This window comes from Heteronotia binoei, chromosome 18 (genome assembly GCF_032191835.1).
Source record: "Heteronotia binoei isolate CCM8104 ecotype False Entrance Well chromosome 18, APGP_CSIRO_Hbin_v1, whole genome shotgun sequence".
In the NCBI taxonomy this organism is placed as follows: domain Eukaryota; kingdom Metazoa; phylum Chordata; class Lepidosauria; order Squamata; family Gekkonidae; genus Heteronotia; species Heteronotia binoei.
The window spans coordinates 14,587,346-14,603,528 of NC_083240.1; the positions used below are offsets into that span (position 1 = coordinate 14,587,346).

At 45.5% G+C, this 16,183-nt stretch overlaps 1 protein-coding gene across 2 annotated transcripts in view; it reads left to right on the forward strand.

Annotated features, from left to right (window-relative positions):
* The window catches only part of PRDM16 (PR/SET domain 16), a 608,720-nt gene that overhangs the window by 262,531 nt on the left and 330,006 nt on the right, over positions 1 to 16,183 (forward strand). For both annotated transcript variants that reach the window (XM_060259378.1, XM_060259379.1), the window contains exon 2: positions 4,132 to 4,481. In XM_060259378.1, the coding sequence (XP_060115361.1) occupies positions 4,132 to 4,481 (350 nt within the window). The remainder of the gene's footprint in view (positions 1 to 4,131; positions 4,482 to 16,183) is intronic.

The following is a 16,183-nucleotide window of genomic DNA, read 5'->3' on the forward strand; positions in this document are numbered from 1 at the left end:
GAATATATATGGGGGGAGACGGTGCCTAAGGTAGGCAGGTCCTTGGTCATATAGGGCTTTAAAGGTAATGACCAGCTCCTTGTACCGAATTCGGTACACTATTGGCGACCAGTGCAGTTCCCGCAGCCTGCAGTTCCCGCAGCCCTGGTTGTATGTGCTCCCATCTTGGGAGCCCCAATAACAGCCCGGCCACTGTATTCTGCACTAGCTGCAGTTTCCAGGTTCGGCACAGGGGCAGCCCCATGTAGAGGGCATTACAGTAGTCCAACCTCTAAGTGACCGTCATATGGATCACTGTTGCTAAGTCGAAAGGGACCAACTGCTTCACCCACCTAAGATGAAAAAAAGCGGATTTAGCAGTGGAGATTTAGCAGGGGCTATCTGGGCCTCCATTGTCAAGATTCAATCCAAGGCAGGCTACAGCAGCAGCACCCCCAAGCTCTTGACCTTGCGTGCCATTTGCAATGGTGCGTCGTCAAATGATGGTAGGGGGATTTCCCTACCCAGCCTGCCGCGACTCAGGCAAAGGAACTCTGTCTTCGCTGGGTTCAACTTCAACCTACTCAGCCTGAGCCAACACCAGGTCTAGGTTTTTTGGGACGCAGTCAGGCCGGCCGTCCATCAATAGATAGAGTTGGGTGTCATCAGTATATTGGTGACAGCCCAACCCATACCTCTGGGCAAGGGGGCGCATGTAGATGTTGAATAACATCAAGGAGGGAACCGCCCCCTGTGGCACCCCACAATTAAACGGGTGCCTCTGGGACAGTTCACCCCCAATCACCACCCTTTGTCCCCGACCATCAAAGAAAGAGGAAAGTCATTGCAAGGCCAACCCCTGAATCCCCACGTCGGCGAGGCAGCAGGTCAGCAACTGATGGTCGACTGTATCGGGTGACCAAACTTTTTATTTTGCAATATATTGATGGTCGACTGTATCGAATGCAGCTGATAGGTCTAACAACATCGGTACCGCCGAGCCGCCTCGATCCAGATGTTGCTGGAGGTCATCCACTAGGGCGACCAGCACTGTCTCCGTCCCATGGCCTGGGTGAAAGCCAGTCTGGTGGGGATCTAAAATGGAAGCGTCATCCAGAAAACTCTGTAACGCTTCTGCCCTCTCAATAATTTTACCCAAAAAGGGCAAATTCGAGACCGGCCGATAATGTGCCAATTCGGCTGGATATGATGTAGCTTTTTTCAGGAGAGGGCGGACCACAGGTGTTTGAAAAAGCCCTTCCGAGAGGGATCTATTTACGATGTCCCGTAAAGGACTTCTAAGCTCTCTCTGGCAAGATTTAATTAGCCAGGAGGGGCAAGGGTCCAGATCACAAGTTGTTGGACGTACAGTGGAGAGGATTCTGTCAACTTCCTCTAGGCTGTGTTTCCAGTGGGTAGAGCACATGTGAATGGACCTCCAATAATAATCTCGGTGCCCAGATGAGTCTATATGGGTGCAGGAGATCTCTGGGGAACCATGTTTACAAAGAATTCAAAGGTTTAAAAGTTGGAACCATCATTTTTAAAAAATAAAACTTTGCAGTCTTCTGAACCTTATGGAAGAGGTTGCTAATTTTTCTTTCTGTGCATTTTGCCAAAAAAAAAAGAGGGGGGGGGGAGAATGAGCCCAAACTGGCTGTAACTGAGGAGTGTTTGTATAATGGCATTTTCTTTGCAATCCAGTTAAGTGTAGTAATTTGCAGCTTGCTAAAATAATCACGCTAATTTTCTAATTGTTCTGGAAAAACAGCTTTGCTAGATTAAGGGTATTTAGTGAGTGAGTGTGTGTGTGCGCGTGCACACACACAGGCTCATGAGTCTCTCTGTGTTAGATAACAATAAAGAACCCAACACAAGATTCAATCCTGTAAAGTGCCGAGCATCTTTATTCTCAGTGACAAGGGAGCTAAGCATCTCCCTTGATCGGACACACTGTTGGTAACTCAACGTGGTCACCAGCTCTGACTAACGCAGCTAATTGTTCCCACTTAGAATTTTACCTTTGTTCTGCCCATGTCCTATTTAAATGTTTTCTGGGGGTGTTTTTTGTTTTTTTCTTGCTCTTGAGCAACCTAAGAACTTTACCGCATGAAGGAAACAGCTGTGCTTCGGCTGCGGCTTTTGTGAACTGGAAGCACACATCGGTAAAAGGGAAAGAAAGACGCCGCCTCCCTATCGCTGGCTAATAATTACTCTTCTGAATGCTCCTAAATTAAATAAGTGTTTTACCCACATGACTTTTAAACGTTTGGGCCTTTTTTTGTTTTTGTGAGAGAGAACAGGCTTGAAGTAGTTCTTGAAGGGGTTCTGATCTTAAGCGGATTACAAATCTCTTTTTTCGGGAACTCGCTTGCCGTGCAAAACATTTCCATGGCCAGGCTGCAGCCCCTGTATTAATCATGGGCCACGTTCTTCCTGGGTGGAGGTTTTATAAGATATCTGCTGAAAGAAAGGTGTGAGGGGGAGAATTTAAAAACGTCCACTGGCTTATGCGGTGTGCGATGCATTATTGCTTGGAGTGCAGTCACCCCAACCGGGGATGGTGTCATGTTCAAGGAGAAACCATCCTCTGGGGTTTGCCAAGCTGCATCTAAAACGAGAGACTGACTCAGAACAGCAGGTTGGCTGCTTAGCTCCTTTGAGCAACCCACTGAACCCAATCCAGGTCTCGGCTTTGAATGGCAGCCTGAGTCAAACTCCCACCACAGGGGGCGCAATTGTATTCCAGGAAGCTGCATGCTGCCTCGTGTCTACAACTTCATGGCAGGGCAATTTAGATCCTCTCACCACAAGGTTGGCAAGTCCAGGTTGGGAAACTCCTCGAGATCTGGGGGTGGAGCCTAGGGAGGGCAGGATTGGGGGGGAGGGGCCTCAGTGGAGTACAATGCCAGAGTCCACCATCTGAATCAGCTGTTTTCTCCAGGGGGGCTGACATATGTCTTCTGGAGGTCAGCTGTAGTTTGGGAGTCTCCAGACCCCACCTGGATGTTGGCAAGCCCACCATATTGGTATCTGTAAAAGGTGGGGACACAGTATAAAGTAATGGCAATGGACCATTGTCTCATCTTTGTTCCGCACACAAGTGGAATTCTAGCAGGAGCTCCTTTGCATATTAGGCCACACACCCCTGACATAGCCAATCCTCCAAGAGCTTACAAAAAACAGCCTTGTAAACTCTTGGAAGATTGGCTACATCAGGGGTGTGTGGCCTAATATGAAAAGGAGCTCCTGCTACAATTCCACCCCTGGTTCCACATAGTCTGCTTCTGAATGGCAGTGGCTCTCAGGGTACTTGGGCAGAGGAACATCCTTTCCAGTATTGAGGACCTTTAACATGAAAGGCTGGGATTTGGAACCTGAGAACCTTCTCTTGATTCTCAGGCAGATAATCTTTCCAGCACCTGCCCAACCTGAGACCTTTTGAGATGCCAAGGACTGAATTGAGGGCCTTCTTCAGGAACAGCAGATGCTCTGATCATCCTTAAACTATGGACCTTCCCCCTCCACCATTAACACTCAAAACTGCCTATTCTAAATGTTGGTGGCTCTCTGGGATATCCCAGCACTTGCTACCTGAGATCTTTTTGATGCTGGAGGAGGAAGGCTAGTGGACACATTTGTGAGGCCTGCCTCACTGTTCCTGTGCCTGGACCTGCAAAACAGGTTTCAGCAGAAGTCCTAGGTAGGGTTGCCAGATCTCCTGGGATTACAACTGATCTCCAGAGACAGGTTCCCCTGCAGAAAATGGCTGCTTTGGAGAGTGGACTCTATGGCACTGTACCCCACTGAGGTCTCTGCCCCAGCCCTGCCCTCTCCAAGGTCCACCCTCAAATCTCTAGGAATGTTTTAATGTGGACTGCACAACCCTAGTCCTGGACCAGTCATCTTACAAAGGACATAGCTCAGAGGAAGAGCATGTTCTTTACATGCAAAAGGTTATAGGTTCAATCCCCAGCATTTCTAGTTAAAGGATCTTAATAGGTTGTTTCTGGGAAATACCTTTTTCTTTTTCCTGCCAGTAAGTGACAGTAGTGGGTTGGATAGACCAATGGTTTGACTTAGACCAAGGCAGCTTCCCATGTTTTTCTTATGTATACTTTCAATCATTTTCCTGCCTCTTCTCCTCCAAAGGTGACAACGAGATTGTGAATAACATGTATGAAACTGAGGCAGACCTCCTGGCAGGCGAGAGTGCAGAGGAGGAGATGGAGGACAGCATCATGTCTCCCATCCCAGTGGGACCTCCATCCCCTTTCCCCACGGGCGAGGATTTCAACCCCAAAGAAGGCTCGCCTTATGAAGCTCCTGTCTACATCCCTGACGACATTCCGATCCCGCCTGACTTTGAACTGAGGGAGTCCTCCATTCCGGGTGCGGGACTGGGCATCTGGACCAAAAAGAAGATTGAAATTGGGGAAAGATTTGGGCCATACGTGACCTTTCCGAGGACGACGTTGAAGGAAGCAAGCTTTGGGTGGGAGGTAAGACTTATCAAGTAGGATGATTGGTTGGCCAAGATGCAGAAGAGTGGTGGGATGCATGTGAATGTTCTGTGGGATTGGGAGAAAGGAAGAAATGGTGTTGCTAATTTCATGTCTTCTTGGTTACAATGCCTGCTCTGCTCTGTTTGTTACTCCTGCTACTGTTCCATGGCCCCTACTTTTTCCTACAATAGGAAAAAAGAGGAAGACCCAACATAAGATGAACGGACACAACAAGGGTATTCAGTTTGCAAGATCTGAGCAAAGCTGTGAATGACAGGAGGTTCCAGAGGTCATTAATTCATAGGGAAGCAGCTTGATGGCACCTAACTCATACTTCTCTCACCAGGAGGAGGTTGCAGAGACCTCCTTTGGCAGAATTAGCTTCAGATTGGATTTGGAGGGCTCTGGACAAGCTTTTCTCTAATGGCCTCTCATTAAGCACTGCTATGGCTCATCTTCTTCTCTTCTATCTGGTCCTGTCACAGTCGTTGTGCGTGTACACATACAAGTATATTCACCCTATTTATATCTCAGAGGTAGGTGAAGCAGGACTAAAGGATCTCAGAGAGGTGTGGCTTTCTGCTCTTCGGTGAGTGCTGTCCACACATAACTAAATAATGCACTTTTGATGTACTTTAGTGAATGCAAGTAGATTTTGCTATTTCATGCAGTAAATTCCAGTTACAAAGTACATAGAAAAGTGGATTGTGTGGAAACATGAGAGCCAATCACTACTGGAAGAACAACAGCTGAATCGGGATTTGAACCCAAATCTTCCCCGTTAGACAGGAGAAGCTAGACAGAAACGGAGAGGTATCTAAAGACTAAGTAAACAAAGACTGATCAGCTCAATTTTCCATATTCAGATCCTTGCATTTGAATTTTCTTGGCACAGAATTATTATTTTAAAAATGTAAGGCAGAGTGCACACAGCTTTGATTATAGTTTCAATCCCCAATGCAAATATTTTTGTATCCACTTAAAAAAGAGCCCTCGTTTAGTTTATTGAACTTTCTGTGAAACTGCGGCAGCCATGACCTGAAATCCTATCTGCTCCCGAAATATGTTGTGTGGACAATTGTCCTTGGACTTTAAGAGAAAAGCAGCCACTGTGGAAGAGGCACACTTTCTAGGAATATTTTTCTTGTGCTCTTAACCCCCCCCCCCCTTTTCTTTTTTTTGGTCTCTGTCGAGCAATAAAGTGAACTGCTGGTATTTTCGTTTCCTGTTCTGGGTGAAATTCAAGGCAAACACATGATGTAGAAACTGGACAGGTTGCAGTCGGTTAGGCTGAAACTGTAAGGAAGGCTTCTGCAGCAGGGAGAATTCAATTTTGCAAATAAGGTTCTCAAGGAATGGGCTTGCGGTGCTCGCCATGCCTGTTGGCTCTTGAGTCAAGCACCTCATACGGTCACGTTGATTTGTCTGCAATTTAATACGAACGGCGCTGAGAGTAAATTTGCATCTGTGCTGTGGCAGCATTCAGCATGGTGGCTGTACAGGCAGTCACTGTCAGTCCATACTGATAATTGACTGGCTTGCTGAGCTTCCGTATGCACTCCCCCAGCGGCATCATGGGTAGGTTGTTGTTAATTCGGGCTCAGAACTTACTGGATTGCTTGGGCTATGGTTCCCAAGTGGTAATGGGAGAATGGAATGCCCATGGTATTTGTGATCCAATTTGGAGCTTTTGCATATGTATTGTATTGCATATGTATGTAAGTGCCTTCAAGTCACAACAAACTTTTGGCGACCCCAGCAAGGGACTTTCAAGCTAAGGGAGAAGCTGAGGTGGTTTATCATTGCCTTCCCCTGTAGAGTTCCCCAAAGGAGGCCAGGTTGCGTTTGACACGAGCCAAGGCCTTCTCGGTGGCAGCACCAGAGTTAGGGAATGCTCTACCGGAGGCCATAAGGGCCCTGCAGGACCTTCCTACATTCCGCAGGGCCTGTAAGACTGAGTTGTTTCGACAGGCCTTCGATGCTTAAACTGAGAGAGAGCTGCCACCTGACATCAGCTAGAGTTTCCAGTGACCAACCGTCTGAAAAGCAGAACCGCCAACATAGTAATGGTACAGCACCGTGGAATAGTTTTTAAATTTTAATTGTATTAATGTTTTATAGATTTGATTGACTTATTGTTTTAAAACGTGTATATGACTGTTGTGAGCCACCCTGAGTCCGCTTGCGGAGAGGGCAGGATAAAAGTCTAATGTAAATAAATAAAAATAAATAGAGTCTTCCTTGGTGGTCTCTGTTCCAAGTACTGACTTCTGTTGGACTTCTGAGATGTGATGAAATCGGGCTATACCGGGATGGTCAAATTGTGGCTCAGGAGCCACACGTGGCTCTTTCACAATATTGTGTGGCTCTCAAGGCCCCCCACCACCCCATTTGCTGACTTGGAGAGGGCATTTGTCTCTGCATCACTTCTCCAAGCCAAGCCAGCTGGCAGCTTGGAGAATTAAAGTTAACGTTGCTTTCTTTCCACCCCCCCTTCCCCCCATCTATTTGCCTGCCTGCCTTCCTGTCTTGAGCCTCTCAAACATCTGATATTTATTCTGTGTGGCTCTTGTGTTAAGCAAGTTTGGCCACCCCTGGGCTATACCATGCTGCCTTCCCTTCCATTATATATGTGTGTGTGTTTAGAACACCAAATACATTCAACTTAGGGAGTCAGGGAAGCAATATGGGCAAAGTTGGAAAACTAACCACACAGCTTTCCCATCCCCCTTCCTTTGTAGTCCCCCCCCCCCCCGCCCTTTACTGCTGATGGGTTAGGGCAGAAGCTTGTGCCAGAGCAGGACAGGGGCAACTGTGGAAAAGCAGCTTAACAATATCCAAGAAAAGTTGCAAAGTAATTTATAAGTTGCAACCATTTTGATCATTTAAGAGCCAAATGTTTTATTAGCGTCTTTGGGTGCCGATTGGAATTTGTAATCAAATTGCAATTCATTGCTCCTCTGGGTTTAGGAAACCCTCTTCTGAAGGGCACAGGATGCAGGGTAAAAGCAAATGAAAAATGCAGAGGGTGCCTTAAAAATTCTGAGCATTCCTAAGCGTGGGCATGTCTCATAAGATGCATCAAAGGGATTCTGTGTAAACTGATTAATCTGTAACAATACATGTGTTCCTGGCTGTCACTGGTTGTGACTCTTCTTCTAGTCTAAGGATTTTTTAAAACAGGCATCCCCAATGTGGTGCCTGACTACACTTTTTCTGGTGCCCAACAAGTGGGTGGGGCCAGATAGGGCTTTTGCCCAGAAAGGCTTCTGATTGGCCATTGGAGATTTGAGTGGCATGCAGATTTCTTAACATGTTGCTTTGCCAGCAACTGTCACCACAGCACAAGGATCTGCACTGTGTGACTGAAGTTAATCTGTGGCAATCATTTTGTGGCTGGCTCCACCTCCTGCAGCAGCCATTTTGTTGCCATGTCCACCATGCCATGTCAGAACTCCAAATGTGTCTGCAGTCACAAAAAGAGATGGGGGCCCTAAGTCAAAGGATGTGAATGGAGAACCCCTATACTTCGATTCTGTAAAAGGGATGAGTTGTTCAGTACTTAGGTTCCTGGCTGCCACTTAAAAAATATCCCTTTCCCCACTCAATGGTCCATAGCACTCATTCAGAATATGCTGGGAAGTTTAAGCTTTTTCTCTTAAATGTGATGCCCTCCATAGAGACAGATTCCTGGACAGTAACCATGTGAGTCAGTGGTGGTAGAAAAAGCAGAGAGACCTGTGGAGCTTTAAATATCTAACTGATTTATTGTAGGCTGAAGCGTCAGAGGCACGAAGTGGCTTGAGTTTGTTTTCATATCCTGAATGGGATGCAGAAAAAAGTTTACTTTGGATGCTTCCAGAGGCATCTGGCTGGCCTCTTTTGGAAACAGAACACTGGACTAGATGGCTCTTGCTCTGGTCGAGCAAAGTAATCCCTACGTTCCTAGGAATCCTTCCACGATTTCTCCCATCCTGACCGTTTCCCCATTCACTCAGTCTGCAAAGGCCTGATGCAGTTGATATTCATATAAGTAGCAGTACTATCACAATTGCTACTGGCATTACTAGAAGCATTATTGATTCTTAAAGTGCTGTTATGCTCCTACTACAATTATCGCTATTAAAGCAATAGAGTTGCCATCCAGTGCTTGGCAGTCAGTGGGAGGGTTGTGGTGGGGCCACAGGGGGCCACAACATCCTTTGCACTGCTACATCACTTAAGGGAGTGAGGAACCCAGGATTGATGTCAGGTAATTCTAGGAATCACTGGAAACTCTATGGTAAAATCAGAGTTTCCAGTGATTCCTAGAGCTAACCGACATCACTTCTCGGTTTCCCCCTTGAAGTGATGTTGCAGCACAGAAGATTCTGTTTGTTGCTGCTCGTAATAGTAACATTATTGGTATGATTGCTTGTAGTAGTAGTGCTATGAAATTCTTATGTCACACCAACCTTCTCAATATCTATTGAGTGCTGGAAGGCAAAAATGGCAGCTTCTGCTCACAGAGTCCCATTCAAAGTGTTCTTTCACTATTGGCAAGGAGGCAACAGAATCAGACATCATGAACACTCGATCACAAACCAGGTAGCTTTGTCCATTGGCCCTGATTGAATAGTTGATCATATGCAGGAATTAGTCAGATAAACCAATCAAAACATCTGTTCCTTTTTTCACCTTTCAAAAGATAGATGGAAAAAGGAACGTTGGCCAAATCTCTCATCTATGCCTTTCCACTGCATTTAACAAAGATGCCTCAGAAGTTCTTATTGCCATTAGATGCTTCTCTCCTGAATCTCATAATTTTCGGAATGTTTGATTAGTAGCACTTTCCAAAGTTGTGTGCGGAAACGTCTCTCCTTCCCACCTCCTCATTTAGTCTTGGAAATACTGGACCCTTCCAAGGAGGGTGTGGATATGAAGCGGGCTTGAATTCATGCACATTAAATATCCTTTTATGAGTTCCACAGAAACACCTTGTGGAACGAAGAAAAACATTCCTCACGGAATGCTGCACATCATTTTTGTGTGTGTGCATGTGGAGAGGGAGGTTGACTGAAAGGCAGAGACTTTTTAAGGCATGTAGAGTTCATTTAAATATCTCTTGTTATTCTGGGATTTCAAGGGTGCAGAGAGCTGCATGGTCAGGCACCTCAAGAAGCTCTGCTTTCATTGATAGGGCTGCCAAGCCCCCAGTCTGGCAGGGAATCCCCCGCCCGGGAGGTTCCCAGCTCACCAGTCCACACTGGGCTGGTGCAGGGAACCTCCCCCTACATCACTGGTGCGATGACATCACCCGGAAGTGATGTCATCAAAATGGCAGTGGTTTTCCTGGACGTTCTAGCCATTTGGGAGGGAAAACTTTATGGTATGATAGGTACCATAGAGTTTTAACCTCCCAAATGGCTAGTGTCCGGAAGAACAGTAGAGTTTTCCCAGAAACGCTTAGAGCGTCCCTGAACGGGTGCCGCCATTTTGATGATGTCACTTCCGGGTGATGTCATTGCAAAGTGATGGGAAGCCGGGGACATGGCAACCCTATGATAAGGCAGAGACAGGAAGCAAGTTCCTTAGGCCAGCTGGTCAGCAGGAGGAAATTCCACCCCTCAACAGCAACATTGTGTGTGATGCACTGACATCACCCAGAAATGTCACAGGCACATTGGTGATAGGGGGGATGACTCACTGTTTTGGGGGCAAAACTCTATGGTTTGAGGGTGATTTTACCATAGAGTTTTGCCCAGAAACTAGAGCACCACCCTGACATCACCAGTATCCCTATGTCACTTCTGGGTGATGTATGTACATTACACAAAAAACTCTTACACTCCTAGAACACCCTCCCTAATCCCTCCCTCTGGCACAACAGTCAGACCTGGATCCCTAAAATTTCTAGCTCTTTTCGTACTGCAGTTATGTTTATGAATTGGCATTGACAGGGAATCTTCAGTGGTAGACAAAAAAAAAAAAGGATTATACCGTGTTCAAAGACACTCTTGTTGAAGGCTTTCTCCTGTCAGGAGCTGAATTGGAGGAGCTCATTCCCATTCCCTCATCTCAGAAGTCTTCAGAAAGTGTTTTTGCTTGATAGGAGATGGCTAAAGGATGACATCAAAGGGAAGGATAAAGGTAGAAAACTACAAGACTGATTTTGGCCTTCCCAAAATTGCTGTTGACTGAAGAGCCATGCTAATGAGTGTCTGTTGGGGAAGACTAATAGTGAGGAGAGGCAATTCTACATGAATTATCTTGATTATGCCTGTTTTGATTATGCCTGTTAGGTGGTATCCAAAGGGCATCCATTTGGGAAGGGTGAGGGAAGAAGTGATGCCTGAACAGTTCTGGCACTCCATAGACACCATGAGGTCCCTGTTCTCGACAGGAGTCTTTAATAGGATGTTATTATAAGAAGAATATTTTGAGAGCTCCTTAGGGCCACAGATGCAAACATTATTTCGATAGCTAACAGTGAAAACCTATCTTCACTGAGAAGTAAGTCCCACTGAGGCCAGCCTCTAGGAAGTGTGTTTAGGATTGCAACCCAAGTAAGTATATACACACACACACGCTTACATACATATATACACACACACACACTTTCATCTGTATATATATATATATATATATATACTGTATATATACTGTATGTGTGTGTATGTATATATATATATATATTAAACTAATCAATAAGTATCAACTTGTATACTTTTCAAAAATCGCTGTGTTCAATATCCAGACTCGTCTGGGGTTTCTTCCTCCTCATTTACCTCTTTCCTCCCAAAATATCAAAATATTTAATTCAGAATACTACTCACAACTATCCAAGGCGCTCTATAGGTCAAAATGAAAGCATTGCTAGGTTTCATTAATTTTCATCTGTTTGTGTGTGGCGGAAAATGCTTCAATTGCAGAATATCCTGTCCTGGGACCGCCTGCCTCTTCTTCAGACTTTGTGATTTGACAGCAAATAAACTCTTGCTTTTTTCTGTGCCTGTGTGGAAATGAAAATTGAGCACTCTTTATAATGGTGAGGATTTATAATTTCTTATAATGGTGAGGCACCAAACAGGTGCAAAACTTCCCAGTCCCACTGAGTTTTGCTTTCCCCAGTGCCGGTGTTGTATGTTTGGGTTGCTTATCTGCAAGAGCACGCATACACTTTTTTGCACAGCTGTTGGCCAGAAAATGAACTGTACAGAAAATGGACTGAAATCCTCCCACAATCCTTGCTAGGCCCCACCCCCAAATCTCCGGGTTTTTTTAAATTTGGAGCTGACAACCCTACTCATTCTGTTTGGGACACTTATCGTCAACAGCACAAATAGAAGTTTTACACTGTGAGTCCCTGTAATGGATCCTTGAGTCGTCCCTAGACCATTCACAAACGCTGGAAGTTCCATTGAAGCTAGCAACTGTATTACGTTTCCATCCAACCTTGGAGCAAACTTTGTCCTTCTTACATTCTTCTGATATGAGGCTTTATTTGCTTTCACATTTCAAGTAATGTCACGTATCTCCTTTATTTGCAAAATGCCTGGCTTGCTCTGGGCCTTTTCTATTATCTTCTGTATATGCTGTTGACTTAGCGATACTATTAATTATTTTACACTGTTCTGGAGGGAACCTTTTCTTTCCATTATGCCCCTCACATTTCTTCAAAGCTCATTTGTTACTTTACCTGACAAAAACTTCAGAAATCAACAAATATTTGTCTCCCAGTTGAAATCTTCAAACGATTCTGACCCCCCCTCCCAAATTCCCCTTCCTTGTGACTTCAGATAAACTTCACCTGTTTCTTCTTGCTCTGTTCTAAAGTCCTTCTCTTTTGTTCCAGCTTCCATTTGCTAAGTTTCATATAAGAAACTTCCAACAATCATTACTAGAGTTGCTTATAGTACTCATCAGTTCATAGAGTCAAGTGGAAACTAGAAATGTACCAAAATGGGTAGGCTATTCCTGAGAGGTGGGGGAGTTAATTACTGGAAATAGTCACTTTTAATCTGTCTGCTGTCTCCTGCATCTGCCTCTTCTTCATTGTGTTGCATTACAATCTACTATTCTAATCTATTATTACATTATGAATGGTAGAATGTAATGTAATTTGGAATGGTAAACTGGAATGCATTTCTCTGGGAAGATAACTCTACACAGCCACTTCTCTGGGAAGATAACTCTACACAGTCACCCCACTTTAAAAAGATCCTGTAAGGCCGCCTTCTTGCTTGAGATGAGACGGATGGAGCATAATGGCAGGGTCTCAGTTAATTACTCTCAGCACTCCACAATTAAGGATTCATCTGCCCATCATTCTCCAATTTTGACATATTTATTTCCTTCACTGTGTTCCCCTGCGCCCAGGAATTAAACCCAAACGAATGGAAACCATGAACTAAGTTTGTTATTCCTGTTTGCTTCTTGAATCTATTAAGCATCTTCATTATGCTATTTGCTGATATACTGCTCACCCTCTACCTGTATATATGGACTGGTGATTTCCATTTCAGTATCTGAAGAAGCATGCATGCATGGCCAGTGGGTGGGAGTAGGTGAGGTAGGCGGTGCCCTCTCCCACCGCTTTGCCACTCTGAGAGTGGCAGGACTCTGAGTGGCAGGACAGCAGCCCTGTGACCCCTTCCACCCGCCCCCCCAGGTGGGCGAAAGAGGCCGCGCCGCCTCACTCCGACCCCCATGGGGGATGCAGGTGTCGGGGTGGTTTGGGGCAGCAAAGATCCCAGCACCGCCCCTATGTGCATGCGCACAAAAAGCTTATGCCTTGGATAAAACTTTGTTGGTCTTAAAGGTGCCACTGGACTCAAACATTGTTACACTGCATAAAGGCGATGATGCAACGTGATGTGACGTTATCACCATATTTCAGTACAACCAACTGGATTTGACTATATGATGCCATCACTAAGGGCAAAGACGTGTAATGCCAGTGAAGGCAGATTTAAACAGATGTATTAAAGAACTGGGCTGAAACTTGGGTGCGGCTGGACCTTAGACTTCCTGTCTGAAGTAGCTCCAAGCTTTCATTGCAAGCAGAGTTAAATCAGGTGGTCTAACTTTGTATAAGGCAGCCTCGTGTTCGTGTTAGAACACTGATTCACTTATCCAGCCCACTGACGTCTACACTGTCACTTCTTTAGGTCTCTGACAGACCACTATCCTCGCACTGCTGCATAAGATTCTTTTAGGTAGAGATGCCAGTGACTGAACCTCGGATCTTCTATGTGCAGTTCCTTTGCTTTCCCTTCTGAAGTTACTTTTCTTGGGTGGGATGTTACAGCTTGGTGTAGTGGTTAAGTGCACAGACCTTAATATGAAAGAACTGTGTTTGATTCCCCACTCCTCCTCCACATGCAACTGCTGGAATGACCTTAGGTCAGTCACAGTTACTGAAAGAGCTGGACCAATTTCCCACTAGCCTTATGCTGTTCTCACTCTCCTCTTCTTCACGGGGCTTCCGTCAGATTTCACACTATCTGCCCTGGGGCTGCAACTCACTCTGCCGCTTTCACGCAGCAAACAAGATCCTCTAAAAACCAGTTTCTGCTTGCCCTGTGAAAAAGGCAAAGCTAGTTGCAGCCCCGGGGCAGATGGTGTGAAATCTGACGAAAGCCCTGCTGAGAAGAGGAGCATGAGAGCGGCATAAGGTAAGTGGGAAATCGGTCCTGCTCTCTCAAGAGCATTTCTCGCAGAGCTTTCTCAGCCCCACCTACCTCACAGGGTGTCTATTATGAGGAGGGGGAAGGAAAGGAGATGGTAAACTGCTCTGAGAGAAGGGTGGAATATAAATCCAAATCCTCCTCCTCCTCCTCTCCCCCAGAACAGATCAAAGGAAGGTTTCCTTCAGCTGGGCATCCCAGCCCATAGACCCTGGGGGCATTCCACACATAGCTCCTCTCCCCGCCATGAAACCACAGTGTGCAATACACATGTGATCCTAGGGAAACAGTTCATTGGCCTATACCTTTTTGGAAGAAACATTTGCATAACCTCCCCACTTTCCTTTGGGGCAAAAGTGCTCCCTTCCTTCCCAACGAAGCCCCAAACTGTGGTCCATCAAGGAGGGATCTCTTGCAGCACCCGGTCATCACCGTCATCAGCATTCAATCATCTTTGTCAGCTCTGAGTGCTCTTCTCCGATCCACCTCAAAGGGAGGTGTCATTCCAGAGGAAGTCTGAGTTAACTTTATCTGTCCCAGTCCCTTTCACAGGGTCTCAAATCTGAATGATTTACGGCAGGTCTTGCTCTACTAGGACTCCTTCTCTTCCCTCTTCTGTGACCCTCGCCTGTAAAATAATTTCCCACTTAATATACGTCTGATGAAATGCAGACTGACTCAAGAAAGCTCATACTTTAAAGTGCCACTACATTTCTGTTTCATTTAGCCGGAAGTTTTCTTTTACCTTATGTTTGATCTGTCCCCCCCCTTTCTCCCCTGTGCTTCACTGTTGGTGCTTAGAAAGAAACTTTTACATTGGATCCTTTCCTGTGAGAGACTGGAGGTGTTACTCCTTTCTTACATTGGCCTGCTGTTTTATTTGTAGGGCTGCCAATCTCCAGGTGGGGCCTTGAGATCTTCCAGAATTACAACTGAGCTCCACAATACAGAGATCAGTTTCCCTGGAGAAAATAATTGCTTTGGAAGGTGGCCAGGGCTTTTTTTGTAGCAGGAACTCCTTTGCATATTAGGCCACACACCTTTGATGTCGCCAATCCTTCCAGGAGCTTACAGGGCTCTTAGTGCAGGGCCTACTGTAAGCTCTGGGAGGATTGGCTACATCAGGGGTGTGTGGCCTACTATGCAAAGGAGTTCCTGCTACAAAAAAAGCACTGAGTCTATGGCATTTAGCCCACTGACGTCCCTCCTCTCCCCAAACCTTGCCCTCTTCAGGTTCCACCAACAAATCTCCAGGAATTTCTCATCCTGGAGTTGGCAGCCTAAACCATTCAGAAATGACACTGGAAAAGATGTATGTATGTAGAAGGTAGGATCTTTTTCCGGAGCAGACCTTGCAGTTTTATTAATTTGCATGCGTAAATCCTTTTTTAATCAGTGTCGGCTTGCCCCTCTCTCATTCCAAAAGCTGGATTCAATGAGGTTTTAACTCTAGATAAGGATATAAAGCATCGCCCAACTCATTGAAAGCACAAGTATTTCCTGGTGTCTTATTCTGTGATGTTTTACCAGTGCAATGACATCAGGGGACCAGGCTAGAAGGTCATTTTTAGCTCCAGCAAGCCAAGAAGTCTAGTGCTATGTTCGGAATGGCATGCAAACATGGGTATATAAGGAATTGGGGAGAAAAGGGAGCGATGCGGAGAGACGCATGCGTGCACACCCAGTGAAAGAATGACTAAGAATACCTCTGTGATATTTCTCTATTTATTTCCTTAAGGGGTAATAACTCATCAGTAATCCGGCAGAGGGCATTTTCCTTAAAATAGAACACTCTGATTCACAAGCAGAAATAGGAAATAAATGTTTTCTTTTGGTCTTTGAGAGGTATCCATGAATTCCAGTCTCTGAACCAGTATTTTATTATCCTATTAAAAAAACATTTTTTTTCTGAGACGGGGAGGGGGGGGACCAAGAATAGCTTGTTTGTGACCACAGCCTTTGAAAAATAGCCTCTCCTCCCCACTTTGTCAGTGAACCCTTGCGAGATACAGGGCTCTCTTTTCTTTCCTC